This window comes from Tachysurus vachellii, chromosome 26, assembly GCF_030014155.1.
Source record: "Tachysurus vachellii isolate PV-2020 chromosome 26, HZAU_Pvac_v1, whole genome shotgun sequence".
NCBI lineage: Eukaryota > Metazoa > Chordata > Actinopteri > Siluriformes > Bagridae > Tachysurus > Tachysurus vachellii.
Window position 1 is genome coordinate 2,445,509 of NC_083485.1, and position 20,183 is coordinate 2,465,691.

General features: G+C 37.5%; 1 protein-coding gene and 1 long non-coding RNA gene across 2 annotated transcripts; both read left to right on the forward strand.

The window, feature by feature from the left end:
- Positions 1 to 1,802: 1,802 nt before the first annotated feature.
- Positions 1,803 to 4,637, forward strand: LOC132841236 (uncharacterized). The gene is made up of 4 exons (XR_009647881.1): positions 1,803 to 2,591; positions 3,160 to 3,182; positions 3,898 to 3,958; positions 4,429 to 4,637. It is a non-coding gene; the product is annotated as an uncharacterized LOC132841236 (long non-coding RNA).
- A 2,811-nt stretch (positions 4,638 to 7,448) lies between these two features.
- Positions 7,449 to 19,842, forward strand: LOC132841198 (uncharacterized). The gene is made up of 11 exons (XM_060863465.1): positions 7,449 to 7,456; positions 13,690 to 13,703; positions 13,844 to 13,856; positions 14,227 to 14,243; positions 15,568 to 15,638; positions 16,009 to 16,220; positions 17,056 to 17,315; positions 17,479 to 17,601; positions 17,690 to 17,834; positions 18,182 to 18,217; positions 18,393 to 19,842. Exons 5-11 carry the CDS (start codon positions 15,574 to 15,576, stop codon positions 18,650 to 18,652), a joined length of 1,101 nt encoding a protein of 366 aa, XP_060719448.1. The 5' UTR covers positions 7,449 to 7,456; positions 13,690 to 13,703; positions 13,844 to 13,856; positions 14,227 to 14,243; positions 15,568 to 15,573; the 3' UTR covers positions 18,653 to 19,842.
- Positions 19,843 to 20,183: the final 341 nt, after the last annotated feature.

Below are 20,183 nucleotides of genomic sequence, written 5' to 3' on the forward strand. Positions count from 1 at the left end.
CAGCTTAATATTAAAGATCAATTGTACAGTTTCTCCGGGGACCGTGAAAATCGTGTTTTTCCCTTTCAGCCATCAATTACCTCAGGGGATTCTTGGAGGTCTTGTAAACCACCTGTGGGTTGTAAGCCTACTGCTTCTCTTTATTCCTCTGTTCCTCCTGTCCAGTTTGAATGGTCAGTGAGTGATTATATAGAGAATTGTTTGCAGGAAAAAACTGGTGCTGAACTTGTTGAGCTAGTGCAAAGCAAGGTCAATGAGAGTAATTTACCAGACAGAGAGTCTCATGTTCTTTTTACTCTTTTGTATGATCATCCTGAAGTATGTACTCCTACTCTTGGTAGAACTCATATGGTTCAGCATAAGATTGCTGTTCGTACAGATGTGGTTGTTGCGCAAAAGCCCTATAGGTTACCAGTACATAAAAAGGCAGTAGTTAAGGAACAAATTGACGATATGCTTTCACAAAACATTATTCAGCCATCTCATTCTCCTTGGGCATCTCCTATTGTTCTTGTCCCAAAAAAAGATGGAGGTCAGCGGTTTTGCGTTGATTATCGAAGATTAAATGCTGTGGGTGAAAGTGATGCATTCCCTCTCCCTACTGTGGGTGAAATTCTGGAGTCTCTTGCTGGAGCCAGTGTGTTTAGTACCCTTGATCTTAACATAGATATCTGAGCATCATGAGCATAGTGTAGTGAACACAACAGACTGTGATCTCTAACAGAACATTCATCATGCTGGTGTCTAGTTTGTCATTTAGTGTTGTACAGACACAGAAATCTGACCTACACACTGATACTGAGAGAGAAAAAGCTGAACGTATAGCAGTGAGAAGCAAAGCAACACACAAAGCTCGGTAATACTGGGCTGCTAGTTTGTTCTGTAGACTGTGTGCTGTGTTTGAATGAGCGCAGTCAGAATGATCAGAGTTACACTGAGACATCGGTGATCAGACTGCTGCAGAATCAGACAGAGTCACAGTGTGAGCTAACCGGTTAACGCTAGGAAAAAGACTAGCTCTTGTTGAAAGTGAGAGGTTTTGCTTTTTTACCTTGTGCTCAGAAACTGTGACAGTCACAATGATGAGTAAAGAAACTCCAATATTTTCTACACAATGAATAAACACCATGTATAACGATTAAACATAAACCTCAGTGAAAGTCTGTAGAGATCTGAGACACAGAACAAAAATCCACCAGCATGACCTCAGAGTCTTTATCCAATAGACAGATAAACACACAGATAAAGTTCAAGAGCAAAGGAGCAGATTCCAGTTTGTTAAAAAGTAGATGATGGACAGATGAGACAAAGACTAAGCTGTAGCAGAGTGATGAAAAGAGGAAAGTGTGAAGTGAAAAGAAAACTGTTCATGATCCAAATCAAAGCAGCACTTCTGTGAAACATGGAGACATGGACATTTATGGAAGACAGTAGAACTTGTCTTTATTTTTCCCTGATACAGATAGAAATTGGGTTAAAATATGGTGATGTTCAGCATTTTCACTTGATATGGAGTGTTTTATTCAGCAGCTGATCACAGATCTGTGTTACTGCACTGAGTAAAAACACCTCATGAAGTCTTTCATTATTTATTATAAACTATTTATAATGATTCACTATCTGTTGTTCTATTTTATTAAAACAGTTAAAATTGTAGCTGAACATCTTTGAAAGCACAGAGTGAAGATTGTTTATCAGCTGTTCTGACTGTAAATCATAAGTTTTTCTCATTGTATTTTATCTAACATTACATTTCTCTCTGTTGTTTTACATGATACTTCTCACAGTGAAGGTAAGTAAATAACTCGACTTCACACTAATAGTAAAAGCTGATATTTTATAAACTTCTCACATATATTACATTTTAATCCAGGAATCAAATAGAAACATAAAGATGATTTTCAGATCATGTTTATGTGAAGGAGTCTGATCAGTAAGTGAGATTCCACTTCCATCAGTCAGCTTCTTTCCCACAATGCACCTGTGTGTAACCTCACTGCAGTGTAATAATGTACAGAGACGTTTACCGTGTCGAGTAAAAGACACAACAAACACGCAGCATATAACACACGCCACTGACAGACTCCATCAGAATGTCTCTCCTACAGTTTATTTTCTCCTGCACTAATAAGGAGCTACACCTCAGTATGGGAGAAGATCTAAATGGACTGATGAGTCATTAATGTTCTCCATATACAATGTTCTATAGTTACATGTGCTGATATCAGAACAGTTTTATATTTGTCTTGAAGCAGTTGTATAAATACACATACATTAATAATTTGTTTCTGGCTGCATGATTTTTCCCTCCACAGTTATGTTTCTGTACCTGATGAATCTGTCCAATGTGAGCAGATGATGATGATCACAGTGTAACAGAATGTTATGTAGATTTACTGACTGATGGCTAACTGTTAAACTTTTATGATCTTAGATTTGTTTAGGAAGATAATGAAACTGTTTTATGACCAAAGTAACAGTTCTTTTCTTTATTTTATAATTTATCTTTAAACTCATTCACAAAACATTTACACTTTATTATTCACAGAAACGGGAACAATCTGGAGCTCCACAGAGGACAGAACAGACAGGTGAGAGTGAATTTAATATTAATTTAATTTTGTATTTACTTGTTAATGTATCACTGAGCATCATGAGCATAGTGTAGTGAACACAACAGACTGTGATCTCTAACAGAACATTCATCATGCTGGTGTCTAGTTTGTCATTTAGTGTTGTACAGACACAGAAATCTGACCTACACACTGATACTGAGAGAGAAAAAGCTGAAGGTTTTTGTTTGAATGTGATTTGATAACAATAACTCTCTATTAAAGTTACTGATCCTGGCTAACATTACTGTAGTGAACAGAACTACAGAGAGATGTGAGTTAGAGAGTCACACTTGATAATGCTGCATGAAAGAGATTCGAACAGAATGGAAGTAAGTCATCTGGGGAATTTGTTTCTTACTGCATTAATACTGAAAGATCCTGAAGAGCAGAAAGAGAAGAGAAACAATACAGTACAGGATCAAAACAGACTTTTTAGGAATGTTTACAGCTAATACTACAGGATAAAATACAGAAATACTGAAAATTACAATGCATTTTTAATAATCTCAACAAACTTATTGTGCTTTTTTCCCACATCCTTTAGTTAAAGACTTCAGTGTTTATCAGGTGAGTAAACTGTTATAAAATATTACATTCATTAATGTCTTACTGATGATAGCAACATAAAAAATCATTAATTATGTTATAATTAGACCAGTGATCAGTGAGGGGTAAATGAGTTACCATGGCAACCGGCTCCCAGGGATGGTTTATTGTGGATAAAAAGTCACATAGGATTGTTCTAGAAACTGTTTGCTAGCAATCTGCTGTTATTACTGGTGTTGTTATGATGTAATTATTATTTCTAGGAGTGTAAACACTTTGGAAACATAAACAAAATAAATGTAAGGAAAATAACGACCTTCATTCCTTTGATGTTTATCTGAAAACTTTTTCTTAAATTTCATTTAAAGTTACACAGAAAAGGTTTAACACGTGTTCAATTTAACTTGAGGATCGATTCAGACAACCTACAACACTAACAAAATGAAGTTACAGTAAAACTTTTTTTTCTTTCAGTTTAGTGTTTAATGATTGTGTTCTTCAGCTGGCTGCATTCAAACTCAGTGTGTTACTGAATACAATATCAGTTTAAATCAACCTCAATCAGCTCAGTGTGTACTGTTAGTAATATTACACACACACACACACACACACACACACACACACACACACACACAGTGATCTGAACAGAGAAACACTTCATGTTAATTTTATCTTCATGTTAACTTTATTTACATACATATATAAAACCTTCACACTGTTTTATTCACTTCCTCAGAGAGACAGAAAATGGACAGAAGATGAGAGAAAGAAAATGGAGAAATCTGTTCTACTGACTGGTGAGTATGGAAGGAGGTACAAAAGTAAACACACCTGTTCATCTTTACAGCCTGAAGTGTTGTCCAGTAAGCACGTTCTAAAATTCTGATATTCACACTTTATTTACAGTTTTTGTCTATAGTTTTGTAATACATCCTTTATTAAAGATATTATTTACACATTATACAGGTAGTGTGAAGTTTATTAAGGAATAAAATCCATTTGCATAGTTTCTCACTATATATGCTTAAACACACAGACAACACTCAGTTTTATTCTTTTAAATTTATTAAAATAAAATGATTTTCTGTACATGAGCCAAGAGTACTATGGCCTTTTTTTTTTCGGCTTGGGCTACTATTAGAAGAACATTTTGTACATCTCCATGTGTTCTCAGATGTAACACATGGAGATGTACAAAATGTTCTTCTAATAGTAGCCCTCTTTGTATTTTATCTAACATTACACTTCTCTCTGTTGTTTTAAACAGCTTCTTCAGAGGAGGTAAGTAAATAACTCGACTTCACACTAATAGTAAAAGCTGATATTTTATAAACTTATCACATATATTACATTTTAATCCAGGAATCAAATAGAAACATAAAGATGATTTTCAGATCATGTTTATGTGAAGGAGTCTGATCAGTAAGTGAGATTCCACTTCCATCAGTCAGCTTCTTTCCCACAATGCACCTGTGTGTAACCTCAATTCAATTCAATTTATTTGTATAGAGCTTTTAACAATTCGGATTGTTTCAAAGCAGCTTTACAGAAGTATGGAAACAGAAGAGAGAGAAAAAAGAAATATATATATATATATATATATATATATATATATATATATATATATATATATATATATATATAAATAAGAAGAAGAAATAAATAAATGAATATTCACAATTAAAGTTTAAAAGTAATTTAAAGAATATTAACGTAAAATACTATATATCTATCCATATACAGTTGAGGCCAAAATTATTAGCCCCCTTTATGAAATTAGACAAAACTCTTGAGTGATTTTAGCCCATTTTTTCATTCCAAATTGCTCCAGCTGGTCCAAATTACGTGGTTTCCGAGTCTGGACATTCACTTTGAGCACTCGCCACAGATTTTCAATAGGATTAAGGTCTGGGCTCTGTGTGGGCCACTCCAGGACCTTGGTTTTGGTATCCTTCAGGAACTGTTGGACCAATTTCGATGTATGCTTTGGGTCATTGTCTTGTTTGAAGACCCAGCGACGACCTAAGGCTAGACTACGAGCATATTTCTACATATTATCTCTCAAAATGTCTACATAATTTTCTTTTTTCATGATGCCATGCACCCAAACAGCCTGAAGCTGCAAAACAGCCCCACAGCATGATGCTCCCACCACCATGTTTAACTGTGGGAACTGTGTTCTTAGGGTTGAAGGCCTCACCCTTTCTTCGCCAAACATAAGCAACATCCATGTGCCCAAACAGTTCCAGTTTAGTCTCATCAGACCAAAGCACAGACTCTGAAAACTCATCTTTACCTTTCAAATGTTCACGGGCAAACCTCAGTCTGGCTGTGATGTGCCGCTGTTTGAGTAAGGGGGTTCTTCTGGGACGATGGCCCTGAAGCCCACCACGATGAAGAGCCCTCACAAGTGTGTTCCTTGAAACATCAACTCCAGAAGAGGCCAGGTCAGCAACAAGCATCTTGGCAGATGTCTGGGGCGTCTTGCTGACATCTCTGACTATTTTCCTCTCCAGAGTTCTTGAAATCTTGCACTTACGACCACCATGTACCACGTACTTGGCAATGATGCAACATGAGCCTCCATTATCTTCTTTCTAAGCTCAAGACTGATTTCCTTTGTCTTTGGCATGGTGAGTAAAAGTAGTCTCTCCCAATAATGTGTTCAAGTGCCCTGTTCCTGAGTCCTTTTATGCTGATTGAATGCTCAGGTGTTGTTAGGAAGCCAATTGACTGCACATGTGTTTTTTTGAAAGCTTATTGATTAATTAGGTGTGTTTTGAAAGCAAAAATTCACATAAGGGCTAATATTTTTGACCATCGCATTTTCACTATATTTGATATAAAGCAAGCCAAAAAATGTATTTTTATATTCCAAAATGTACCAAAAGCCACTAACTAGCACTGGTGAATGTTTGATTATATCAAGTTTCATCAATGCTGCAAACATCGGAAAGATCTTTAGGAAAATGTTCCAAAATTTCTGGGGGGCTAATAATTTTGGCCTCAACTGTAACTAATGAGCAAGCCGGAGGCGACGGTGGCAAGGAAAAACTTCCTGAGATGACATGAAGCAGAAACCTTGAGAGGATCCAGGCTCAGAAGGCAACCCATCCTCATTTGGGTGACACTCTACAGTAAATAATATAAATGTAAATAATGTCCTTTCTACAACAGTTTATAATTGTGCCACCGAGAGCTCCTGAGGAACTACTGGGTCATTGTACACTCTGAGGTCATCACAGACCTGATTGCTGATAAAGACCAGACCATACAGCTGACTGACACAACATTGGTTCAAGGCAGGCATGACAGTCTCTGGGCGGCTCCATCCACAACAATCCCATGAGGCACTGGCTGACCATGTAGATCAATCCCTGGCAGGGTTTCTATCTCCACCTAAGGCATCCAGATTTTCCCCTACAGAAACTACACTACACTTTCGCTATCCCTCTCTAGTGTCTTGATGCACACCTCTAAATCTGAAATCTTCTCTGTCAGAGAACTAACTAAAATACACGTATCACAAGTAAAATTAATGCCAATGATGGAGGAAGAATGATTAAACATGCTGCAGCTCACACACTGGACAATAATTAATGTTTACATACCTTTGACTTGGATCAGATGGGAATATTAGAAAGATCTGAAAGAGTGTTTGAAAACAGGAAACAAACAAGCGTCTCCCAAAGAAGAGAAATAAAATTAACTGGGACAGAAAAGCAAAGAATTTAGAAAGCTAAAGTGACAATGTTAAATATTAACTAAAAAGAGAAAATAAAAAAAACAGTATAATTAAAATGCCGAGACAAGCATGAAAACTCGTGACTCACTGTAGTTTAATAATGTTGAGTAAAAGACACAACAAACATGCAGCTTATAACACACACCACTGACAGACTCCATCAGAATGTTACACAATAAACATAAATTACAGCTTTAAGATATTTCTATGCATGTAGGCTGTAATTGCCATCACTCTGCATAACAAATGTACGCCAATACTTTATATTGGTAAATACATGCATATATCTGAAAACTGCATATTCTAATAAATCAAGATATTTAGATTTCTTAAGTATTACTAGCAATATATTAGCACAATGCTACACTATACAGATTTACTGTGTGCAATGACTGATTGATTGTTTTGTAGTGTGTAGTAGACACATATCAGCTGTTTTTATAGCCAGAGTAATGGCTACTTCCCCATTTTCACTTGATAAAATTCACTTTTAATATCATTCCTAAAATTTTTACGTTGTATTATTTACTTTCACAGGATGAACTGTCTGGTGAGTAGAAAATTCTTTAATACATTAGAGAGAAATTTAAATTAAACACTAAATGTTACTGTGAATACAGTTACACTGAAACATCAGGGATCAAGCTGCTGTGGTATTCTGATGATTTTATATTTAGTGTTTTATCTAATATTTGATTACAGATATTTGTTAATGCACTAAAAACTATAAAACATTCTAGGAAGCATACAATTAAAATGTTTTTTGTTTGTGTTGACTGTATTATGTTTCCTATATTGTTTGCCATCAGCCTCATTGTCTATGACACTTTAAAAAATCATCTCTTCAGACACACACTGCAAACTAGGGATGAGCGAGTACAGCATTATCTTTATCCGTATCTGTTAACCATATGAATTATCTGTATCCGTATCCGTACTCGGAGTGGGTGGGGCCTAACCCGGAAGTAAGCGGGGCTTGTCTTGAAATGGGCGGGGCTTTAACCGGTAATAATTAATTTGTAATATTTATAACACAAGCTTACTACCTTTATGTTTTTATGAAATACAGCAAAAACGTGTCAGACACTCAGTGTCTGGTTACTGGTTAGAGACAGCTGAAGGTTTAAAAAAGAAAAAAAATCTCCGACAGGCAGAGACGCAATGCGAGTCGCATTCTACCAAGCAAGCACCATGTCTGAACGAACACACGTTTACCAGAACTCTACTAGTTAGTAAGTACGTATTATTAACGTTACAACCCGAAATAAAAAGCTGAAGAAACCCTAAACGTTAACGGAAAAGACCCGCGAACCCGAGTGACTGAGGGAGAGACAGAGAGCTGTTACCTCCGTGAAGTTGGCACCCCATAAAAAGAAATAATCACCAAAACTATGCCATTTGTTTGTGCTACGTTTGTGCTGATTTGTGCCGCAAAAACGAACGTTTGTGCTGGTTTGGTGTTTGAGATATTAAACATTAATTTTTTGACCGTGTGACGTCACTTTCCACCCCACATCGCCCAAATCGCTCAAAACCGGCTTAGTTCGTTTGTGCCCGATTTGTGCCCATTTGTGCCGTTAAAACAAACACTGTATCTGTTTTCCTTCCTGAGATATAACCAAAATATTTTCGGGAACTGTGACGTCACTCTCCACCCCAGATCGTCTAAATCACACAAAACTGGTGTCATTCGTTTGTGCTCGATTTGTGCCGGTTTGTGCCGTTGAAATAAACGTCAAGTATATTTCCCCTTCTTAGAAATAACAAAAACAATTTGGAGCTGTGACGTCACTCTCCACCCCGTGCCGTCCAAATCTCTCCAAACCGGTGGTGTTATTGCTATTACCTGCTATTTTATTCTGTTAGCTATTTTTAAGGAAGCAAATTAGATTAGAAATTAGATTCAATGTTTAGTTTAGCGGCGCGAACCGGCACAAATCGAGCACAAACGAACACCACCGGTTTGGAGAGATTTGGCCGATGTGGGGTGGAAAGTGACGTCACACGGTCAAAAAAATAATGTTTAATATCTCAAACACCAAACCAGCACAAACGTTCGTTTTTGCGGCACAAATCAGCACAAACGTAGCACAAACGAATGGCATAGTTTTGGTGATTATTTCTTTTTATGGGGTGCCAACTTCACGGAGGTAGAGCAGTTCTGTGTGTGACTGTGAGTGAGCAGAGCGAGACACAACAACAGAATACATTTGTATGTGTGTAGGGGAGGGGCGCTGTGACTAGCCTATCACAGAACGCTGACACAATCAGCTACCCAATGATGATTTTCATTCAATCCGAGCACAGATATTGACTTGTATTACTCGTATAATACTCGTACTCGGCAGAAGTGCTTTATCCGTACCGGATACTCGTTTCAGCCGAGTATCCGGCTCATCCCTACTGCAAACCTTACTTTCCTCTATGCTGACCATATGATTACAAACACTGTAGCAGGCTGCCCACCCGTGACTACAGGAGCATATCCAGAAAAGAGGAAGGAGAGCTAACTGTACCTCATTACCCAGCAAACTACTGTCAAATGTTCTGGATCCTGGACAAAATGTTTTGCATTTTGAGAGTGCATATCTTGTCTCAGAGTGACAAAGGATTACTGCCTCACAGAACCCTTGGTGTCTGCATAGACAGACATGCAAAAGACCTGAGGAGGTGGTGTATGTTTTATGTTTTTGAAGAACATACACTATATCAAGTCCTTTTGCTCCCATGATTTAGAATACATTGTGCTTCTGTCTCGATCATACCGGTTACTGAGAGAATTTGTTGGAATATGGGGACCGCTTTTTGGACTGTTGCTACTCTCTCTTCTAAAAATCCCTCCCACACCTTCTTTTTGGCAAGTTAGATCATTCTTCCATTCTTCTGGAAGCTGAAACAGGAAGCACCTACTCTCAAAATGATCTAAAATTTTTTAGTCCACTCTGATGATGCTGTCAAGGGTTACTCAGATACCATAACATATTTCATTAAAGAAGTCTTTGTGTGCAAACAAAACATTTTGACTGTACCCTAAACAGCAATGTTTACATAGCTGTAAAAACCACCGAGAAAAATGGTAAAACTGTCATTCAGAAAACTGCAAAGTATAGAAGAGCACACCGGCTGCAAAGAAGTAAGCATGATTTGGCTTCCCACTTTCTCTACGTTTTCCCCTCTCCTTTTCTGTTCTTTGCCAGTAAGAAAATAAACTCTTGCTGGCAATGATATGGTCTGTCTCATGTCTTCAGCCACTTGCAGCCCTGAGCTTCTACACTGGTGGAGAATGCAGGCATGAACTCAACCTTGGCTTCCTCCTGACCCATGGAGCAGATTGTACAACATCTTTTGAGAGTAGTCTCCAGCAGCAGTCTTTGACATAGGAGCTAGCCCTTCGACTCCACAGTGACTGAAGAGCTGCTAGGCCTCCAGAATCTGAACACACCCCTGCCTGCAATGCTCAACATTTCATCCACAAAGTGACTACATGTCATATGTGGAGGGTTGGCGCAAGGAGGAGTGAGACCAGATCCCCATGACATTTCTCTATTGTGCTCTTGCCAACTTTAAGCTTGTCAAAAAAGAGGTCCTGGCCCACAGTGGACTGTCACCCATCACGGATATGGTAGAGTACCACACACTGTTCCAATTGGTTGAATATGCGCAAATCCCCTGAGGGGTAGAGGAGCTGATTAAGCAAGTGGCTCGTTTGGCACATGAAAGAAGCCCAAACCGTACAACAGCAGGCCTACAACTGGCAAGCTTGGTCTCTTGAGTTACCACCAGTGACCAAGTACTCCTTCTGTTCCTGAGCTCCATCTGCAAATTCTTTACACATTTGCAAGGACCATTTTTATAATCTTTGGGAGAATAAATTGTCAGTCAACTATTGATTGCAGCAGTCTGGTCAGCAAACACCTGCACAACCGTGAGTTGACAGAGCTAGTGGACCAGTTAATGTATGTTTTGTCCACAGTCCTTGGCCTGACACACATGGTCCAGCAACATGTGAAGACCCAACTGGGAGTAGTGGTCCAGTTGATGTACATTGTCTTGCACCCACACTGCCTCTTCGCTGCTGCCTACATGGACAATACCATCATACACTCCTCCACCTGGTCAGAACATACAGTGGTGTGAAAAATTGTTTGCCCCCTTCCTGGTTTTAATTTTTTTGCATGTTTGTCACACTTTAATGTTTTAGATCATCAAACAAATTTAAATATTAGTCAAAGATAACACAAGTAAACACAACATGCAGTTTTTAAATGAAGGTTTTTATTATTAAGGGAAAACAAAATCCAAACCTACATGGCCCTGTGTGAAAAAGTGTTTGTCCCCTAAACCTAATAACTGGTTGGGCCACCCTTAGCAGCAAGAACTGCAATCAATCAACATTTGTGATAACTGGCAATAAGTCTGGTATAGCACTATGGAGGAATTTTGGTCCATTAATCTTTGCAGAATTGTTATTCAGTCACATCGGAGGGTTTTCAAGCATGATCCGCCTTTTTAAGGTCCTGCCACAGCATCTCAATAGGATTCAGGTCAGGACTTTGACTCGGCCTCGCCAAAGTCCAAATTTTTTTCTTCAGCCATTCAGAGGTGGACTTGCTGGTGTGTTTTGGATCATTGTCCTGCTGCAGAACCCAAGATCGCGAACAGATGGCGGCACATTGTCCTTCAGGATTTTTTGGTAGACAGCAGAGTTGATGGTTCCATTTATCATGGCAAGTCTTCTAGGTCTTGAAGCAGCAAAACAGCCCCAGACCATCACACTTCCACCACCATATTTTACTCTTAGTATGATGTTCTTTTTCTGAAATGCAGTGTTACTTTTATGCCACATGTAATGGGACACAAACCTTTAAAAATGTTAAACTTTTGTCTCATCAGTCCACAGAGTATTTTCCCAAAAGTCTTGGGGATCATCAAGATATTTTCTGGCAAAACTAAGAAGAGCCTTTATGTATTTTTTTCTCAGCAGCGTTTTTTGACTTGGAACCATATTGGCCCAGTCTCTTTCGTATGGTGGAGTCATGAACACTGACCTTAACTGAGGCAAGTGAGACCCGCAGTTCTTTAGATGTTGTCGTGGGGTCTTTTGTGACATCTTGGATGAGTTGTTGCTTGGGGTAATTTTGGTTGGCCGGCCACTTCTGGGAAGGTTCACCGCTGTTTCATGTTTTCACCATTTGTGGATAATGTCTCTCATTGTGGTTTGCTGGAGTCCCAAAGCTTTAGAAATGGCTTTATAACCTTTTCCAGACTAATAGATCTCAATTGCTTTCTTTCTCATTTGAAAAAGTCCAAAACTCATTCCTGAGTTTCTTTGGATCTCGGCATGACATGTAGCTTTTAAGGATCGTTTGGTCTACTTTACTTTGTCAGTCAGGTCTTATGTAAGTGTGTGAGTGTGGCTATAGACACTGAACTCAGGTGTGATAATCCACAGTTATGTTTTAACAGGGGGGCAAACACTTTTTTCACACAGGGCCATGTGGGTTTGGATTTTGTTAATAATAATATTAAATTATATATTATATTATATTATATTATATTATATTATATTATATTAAAAATAATAAAAACCTTCTTTTAAAAACCTTCATGTTGTGTTTACTTGTGTTATCTTTGAGGAATATTTAAATTTATTTGATGATCTGAAACATTAAAGTGTGACAACGTGCAAAAAAATCAGAAGGGGGCCAACACTTTTTCACACCACTGTATGTGCCACCATTTGAAGTTCCTGAAACAACTCTGGAAGCCCGGTCTGATGACCAACCTGAGTAAGTTCCACCTGGACTGAGGGGCAATACCTGGTCTATCTTCCAAAAACTAGCCAGGCACTACAGAGATGCTTTGACCCAAATTTCACCTCCCAAGCTTCCCCTCTCAGACCTAGCTAAGAAAGGCCAAACAGACTAGGTGCAGTAGAATGAAGAGAGAAAGGAGGCAATCCATGATTTAAAGAGGGTCCTAACAAGGTTGATGGTTTTGTGCAAACCATAAAAAAATTCCACCAAATTCCATTTGTTCAAACAGACACCTCTGGAAAGGGGCTTGGTGCCACATTGTCTCAAGACATTAGCAGTATAGAGAACCCAGTCCCTTATAACAGTAGGGAGCTGACTCTCTCCAAAAACCGCTATGCTGCTGTCAGGAAAGAAACCTAGCCATTAAATGGGCCATCAAAGAGCTCAGGACTTCTCGTTTCTTGTTGGAACCCTGGGTGGGGGCTCAGCAGGGCAAAGCTGACGGCCCTGCTGACGGCCACTCCTGTGGAGTGCAATGACCAAACCCAGAACTACAGCTGGCTCATAGCTAAGGTGGGTGTTGTGACTGCAGCCCAGAGATCTACACACAAAAAGGAAACGCTCGACTACAAGGGGACGCTCGACTACAAATGTCTGGTGGCCAATTGCTGATGTCATGGGCCTCTACAATTGTGGAGAACACTCAGAGAGTAAATGTGCATGCAGACTACAATGGATTGAACATGCTTTGGCTCCCTACTTGTGGAGCGTTTTGTCACTTTTACTCTCAGATGGCAATGACACTCCCTGAAACTGCCTTGCCCAGATTCGTCTTTCCCTGTGTCAGGGTCCACTGACTGCACAACTGCCACCAGCAACCACTCAGGCCAACACAATAATTTTCCAGACCGACACAGTCACTTATTTTCCTAACCTATAACCTTAAACACCTATTATGACTGTAAATCATAGGTTTTTCTCACTGTATTTTATCTAACCTTACTTTTCTCTCTGTTGCTTTACACAGATCTTCTCTCAAAGGTAAGTAGATAACTCAACATCACACAAATGGTAAAGGCTGATGTTTTATAAACTTATATATGTTTATGTTTCACAGAATCTACATATAGGTATAAAATACTTTTCATAAAATCTTCACATTGTTTTATTTACTTTCACAGACTGAAATAAGTGGTGAGTATAAACCCCTTTTCTACGCTAGTGATGTCTTGATAATGCATGAATAATATAGATTTTGTACAGTTGGAATACATTAAACCATATAGATATATGAACATCATGATTATTGTGTAATGAACACAACAGACTGTGATTGCAGACAGAACAGTAGTTTTGCAGGCACAGAAATCTGACATACATACACATACTGAGAGCTACAGTAAGTAGCTGACTGACACTTAATGAACAATCCTATTCAATGGAACAATTAGTCAGAGGTCAGTTTACAGTAATTTGAGATTTAACTCTGAGGCATTTTTATTTGTATACACAGATTTTTCTCTTTCTGTTTTATCTAAAATGTTTCCTCTGTTGTTTAACACAGGAGATTTAGGAATTCAGGTAAAGGCTCATTTTTTTGTACTTAATACTTAAATCACTTGTCACTCAAATAACACTTTATATAAGTATAAACATAAACACATAACATAAACAACAACTTTGGGTTGTTGATCGGAGGATCGGGGTTCAAGGCCCAGCACAGCCAAGCTGCCACTGCTGGGCCCTTGAGCAAGGCCCTCAACCCTCCCTGCTCCAGGGGCGCTGTATCATAGCTGCCCCTGCACTCTGACCCCAACCTCGTTATTTGGGGTATGTGAGGAAAAGAATTCCACTGTGCTGTAATGTATGTGTGGTGATAATAAAGGCTTCTGTGCCCCGTTCTATAAAGTAGCCTGCTGAATGCCATTTTGTAGGACTATGTCAGTGCTCCTCCTGTTCCTCCTCACTCAAAAGTTTTAGCCAGAGAAAGTTACTTTCCACATTTTGTACTTGAAACAATTTACATTTGGCATCGTGCATAAAAGTTTCACACTGTTTTCGATCACAGAGTGAATGTGTAAGGAACAAGTATTAACCCCTTTTTCTGATAGTGATAGTGTCTTGATGCTGAATAAATAATATATTTATTGATCAGATTAAATAGATTAGACTGTGATATAGATATCACATAGATGTAGATATTTGAGCATCATGAGCATAGTTTAGTGTACACTGCAGCAAACATCTTCAAGAATAGGATACACACTGACACTTTTGGAAGCATCTCTGAGACATAGATCTAGAGACATAGTTTGCAAGTTCAGAAGTAAAGGAACATTGTTTACACTACGTCACCAGATTTCTAAAAACCAGAACCAGTCCTAGACATTTTGGGATTCTGTTCTGTGGCAAAAACTAGAACTTTTTGGCCTGATGGATCAGTGATATGCTGAAGGAAGAAGAATTAAGCGGATGATGAAAAGAACACTCTGCCTATAGTCAAGCATGGTGCTGACTCTGTGATGCTCTGGAGATTGTAGAAGGCAAAATTGATTCTTTTTTTTAAAGTATCAGGAAATCTTAGAAGACACCTCATGCTGTCTGTGAGGAAGCTGAAGCTTGGGCGCCACTGGTTCTTCCAACAGGACAATAATCATATCCATACCTCACATTCCACCAAAGGTTTAGTTGCAGGTCTTAGACGATTCTACTGTGGCCAGCACCGTCACCTAGCTTAAAAACCATAGAAAATCTCTGAAGATGTTGATTTCAGTATATATATATATATATATATATATATATATATATATATATATATATATATATATATATATAATGAGTGCATGCATGCATGTGTGCGTAATATGTGAGACTATCCACACGTGGTCTACTTCTTTTTTCACAGACTTTGATGGAGGTTTTCATTCCAGAACTAGTTGAAAACTACGTTGGGAATAAGAAAAAAGATGAATATAGGTAACATGCCTCTTTATTTCCAAGGGTAGTAAGTCATTCAGAGGAAATTGATTTCATGTCCAAGCTTTTAGGTTTTTATTTATAGTGCCCACAAAAAACACTAGTCATTACTGCAAAGCAAAAGAGGTTATTTGTATGTATATTGAAAATAAATTGAAAAACGAATCCACTGCCTGCTGCGGTACAATTCAAAATGTTTGGACCTCATACCCATACATGCTTTCAAAACATATCAGTACCTGGTGGCATAGCAGGCTTCACTATTTTGAGAGAAAATGTTTTTGTCCATGCCTTTAAACAAACAAACTATCGATTGCTGACAATATTATAGCAGGACATCTTATTCCTATTATTTTCCTATTATTTTGAGGTTCCTCTGCCATCATGCTGGTCAGTTTATGTGCAAATTCACCAATCTTGTGTTTGAGATGGATGGGAAAGGGGAAGTGCTGTACAGAATAGTGTCCTGGGACAGCGGTTACTTGGATGGACTAGGACAACTGCAGCCTGCAGGACCTTTGTACAGTATCGCCTGCCATGAAGGCTCTATCCGTCATCTGCTTCTTCCACATTGTGAGATCTGTAAGTTGACTCATAGCTATCTTTTATAAATCCATGGAAAAATATGAAAGATTTTTATAAGCAGCTTAATAAAAGTGAAATCTGCTCACTAACATTAATTGTTTGTGAATACTGTATGACATTTTGCAGTGATGTATTAAATGTTACTTTGAATGACATAATTTGAAATGATAAAGAACAGCATACACTGTACATAGATTGGTTTGTAATCAAAAACATAAACAGGCAAAAAATCCATTACATCCAAACTAATATTTCATAACTAATATTTTTTACTGCTGTAAAGTCAGATTCATGAGAATGATTATATGTGAGATATAAACTATGTTATTATACCATAGCTTTTTAGATTTGACAAATGAAGAAAATAATATCAAAGTATTTGTTAGAAAAATGTGCCTTTCCTGGACTGTTGAAAGATAAAGCTTTGGCCTTTAAAATATTTGGTCGTTTAGGTAAGCACTGTCTCAGAATATGATGCTATCTTCAACAAACAAACAAACAAACAAAAACCCTCAGTGTGGACATACAGTATTGTAATTACATCAAACTGTCAGAGAGTGGCAAACTCTGTCCTGTATGTGTAACTCTCTAAATAGCGCTTTCTAAATAGTTTGGTTATCAGTAGCATCTGAGGTCTGATTACAAATTTGCACATTGAAAGTAACTCAACTGTAATTATGAAATGCAATAAAGTGCATACAATAATAAATCTAGTATACCAGATCCCCCATTGTCAGAAAATTTATTTGTAAACTACTGGGGTAAAATATTATCCAAATCATGTTGTCATTATTATCTATCATGCCTGGTTCTGTTTCTTTATATGTTACAGGTACAGATGAGGTTAAATTGAGTACAGCACATGTGACTGGTGGTAATGTGGAACTTATTCAGCCACTAAAAGTAACAAACACACATGTCATCATAGACATTCAAGGTCTCTCCTTATACGGCCTCTTGAAATATTTTCCTTTTTTCCGAGAATATCCCGTCACAGCCCAAGTGATTTTGTTCTATAAAAAAATATATGGAAATTCCAGGATGAGTAAACTGCATATACATCTTTTGCCAGGCAATGTGCCTGTTGAAGAGGTAATCAGCTTTAATAAATAGTGCTAAATATTTATTTTATTATCCTTTACATGTTTTGGTCATCATGGGAAGTGACTAAAATATGTACTGCTGTTTTTCTAAAAAACTATTTCTAGATTTTAGCTTTTAAAGTGAACACTATTTCATTTGGTTTCCCTTGAAGGTGCACAAACGGCATAGGAGCATGACATACATTGAGACAAGCTCCAACTGTGAACTGACTTCTGGCAAAAAATACAGGCCATGTTGTAAAGATACTGACCATGAATATGTCTTACAACCCACGGTAGGGTACAGCTCATACTTATATGAATCATAGTTGACCTTGGTTAATATTCATTCTGAAATAAACTCTGCGTTACCTATTTCCTTAGATTGAGAAGTTTGAATGTGACTATGGCCCAAACTATCATCCTACATTTGAGATGTTCTGTAAAACTGAGGTTGATAAAGTCACTGTAGGTCTTTTGGATGAAAATGACCAGGAAGTTTGGGAGCCCCGTTTGGTCTTGCTTGCAGGTAAGCAAATGTTTTTATATTACCACATATATAAAGAAACTACCAGGATATATAAAATGTGGGTAATTAGGAATATTGGGCTATTTTAAGGATAAAAGAATTCATGATGAGGGTAATTATTTGCTGTTATTTTGGATTTTTGTTGAATCAAGAGTAAACAGGACCTAAGTGTAATCCGTTTTGGGTGAGTAAATAAATGGTTGATTGTTGGTTTGTTGCTTGTTAGTGTGTACATGAGGTATCAGTGGCAGTCAAGTGGTTTCACAGTTACTAAATACTTTATTTTTGCTCTAGGTGTGCATTAATTAGGTATTGTTAAAGTCTTATTATCTCACTTGCCAAAACAGGTACAGATGCAGCCACACCCACATCAGATACCACAGGTAAGGTTGCATGTAAATTTTAGTTTTAAGTTTCCCACTGTAATTAGGACACTCAGCTGTCTTACACATTAAACAGTCATGCAAATGTAACATGGAACAGTTCTAAAAACACAAAAAAAATATATAAATATTGTGTACATTATTAAAATGTGTAACCTTTACATTTGCATTTTAGGTGCTGACTTTATGGATCGACACATGGAACATCTCATTCAGAGAGTTTCTTCGGTAATGGAGATAGCAGACTGTTTAAAAAGCAAGATGATGATTAGTGATGAAAAGTACAATAAAATTCATGCAGCATCAACATCATGTGAGCAAATGAGGCTCCTGTACAGTTCTCTCAATACAGGAGGAAGAGTTGTGAAAGCAGAAGCCTATAAAGTCCTTAAGGAGAAACAGCCTTACTTAGTGGATGAATTGAGTCTGGATTGATCCTCACAATTTTAATTGCACAATTTTAATTGTATAGACATTAAGATGTTTGATATATATTTTTATGATTGGGTTTTTAATTTGTTATACAGTATTTCCTAACAGTTAAGAGTATATCATATGTAGAACAGCATCATAAATCGTCGCTGTCGGGCGGAAACCTCCTATCTCCAAATTTTGTCAATTTCATATTTTTTCGTATATCGATGCTATTGTTCAGTCCCCACGTGGTTCTGTTATTTTTACAAGTTATTAACCAATCTAAAGTCTTGAAAATAGCTTGAGTGCAAATCTCATAACTCCATTGGACACTTCAACTGTCCACCTCTTCCTCACTCCGTGGGAGAGCTTCACGGCATATTTCTCCTCAAGAAAAGTCGCAACGAATCAACACGTCTTCTGAGGTAAATGTCTTCAAAACACTGGACTCAAAGAAAAAAAAATCTTGACCCCCGCTAGTTCTGGTGCTCGTCTGAGGACAGGAATTTAGCGCAAGACAATCCACTGCAACGCGGACTAAACCCTGTGCACTGCAGATAAGGTACGGCGTTTTTTTAATTTCCTGAAAAATAATGCATTTATTATAGTATTTTGCACTCCAGTGGTTTGGTGTTATGCAAGTTGCACCACATATTGACATATCTTCTATATTGCATAATTTAATAGCAATATCTGAATCTATGAACTGAGAAAGGTTCATGTGGATATGTAACCTTTAATGTTTACATTAATTCACATCTTAAATGTTTTTTTTTCTTACTTTTGTTTTGTTGGTTTAAGGTGAAAAAAGGTTAAAAAAGGTGAAAAAAGATCTCACATTACAGGTGAAAAAATAACTCACATGATTTATCTTATATTTATTATCTAAATCACAAAAAATCTATAGGTTTAAAAGGGGTTTATAGTTTTATCATCCATTATAACTTGAAATGAAACTTTAATTAGAATATGTTTACTTTTCTTATTATTCTTCTAATTTGATTGGTTAGTATTTCTTTTCTATTAGGTTAGGCCATGTTCACCTAGGGGATAAAAGGGGTTTAGTTGTGTCAGCCCAGAATGCACCTGGGTGGGCCTATTTTTTATTTTTTTTTTAAACCAGTTTTGTCAAGCCAGTTGGGCACAAGGAGCAGGAGATGCAAAATTGTTTGTTTGCCTGCAAACCCTTTAATAAAGCTCACCAAACATGTCATCTGGCTTGGACTCAATCCTTTAACTGCATAAACCACAACCCATGGTGTATCTTGGTGATTATTTTGGAGTTAAGTTTGATTCATTTATTTGATTTCATTTGACAAATGATCACTACACTGCTTCATAGAGATTCCACAACATTTAGTTAAATAGGATAAAATGAAGACTTTTCATCACTAAATTATTTTTTTTTTATTACAGTTATTGCCAAAAAAAAGTATTAATTTCAGGGTGGGAACAATAACAAGTCTCAATACATCACCTGAACATAAATTATTTTAAGTGAAATCCCTCTGTTGACTATACTTTGTTGTAATACTTACTGACTGCAACAAAA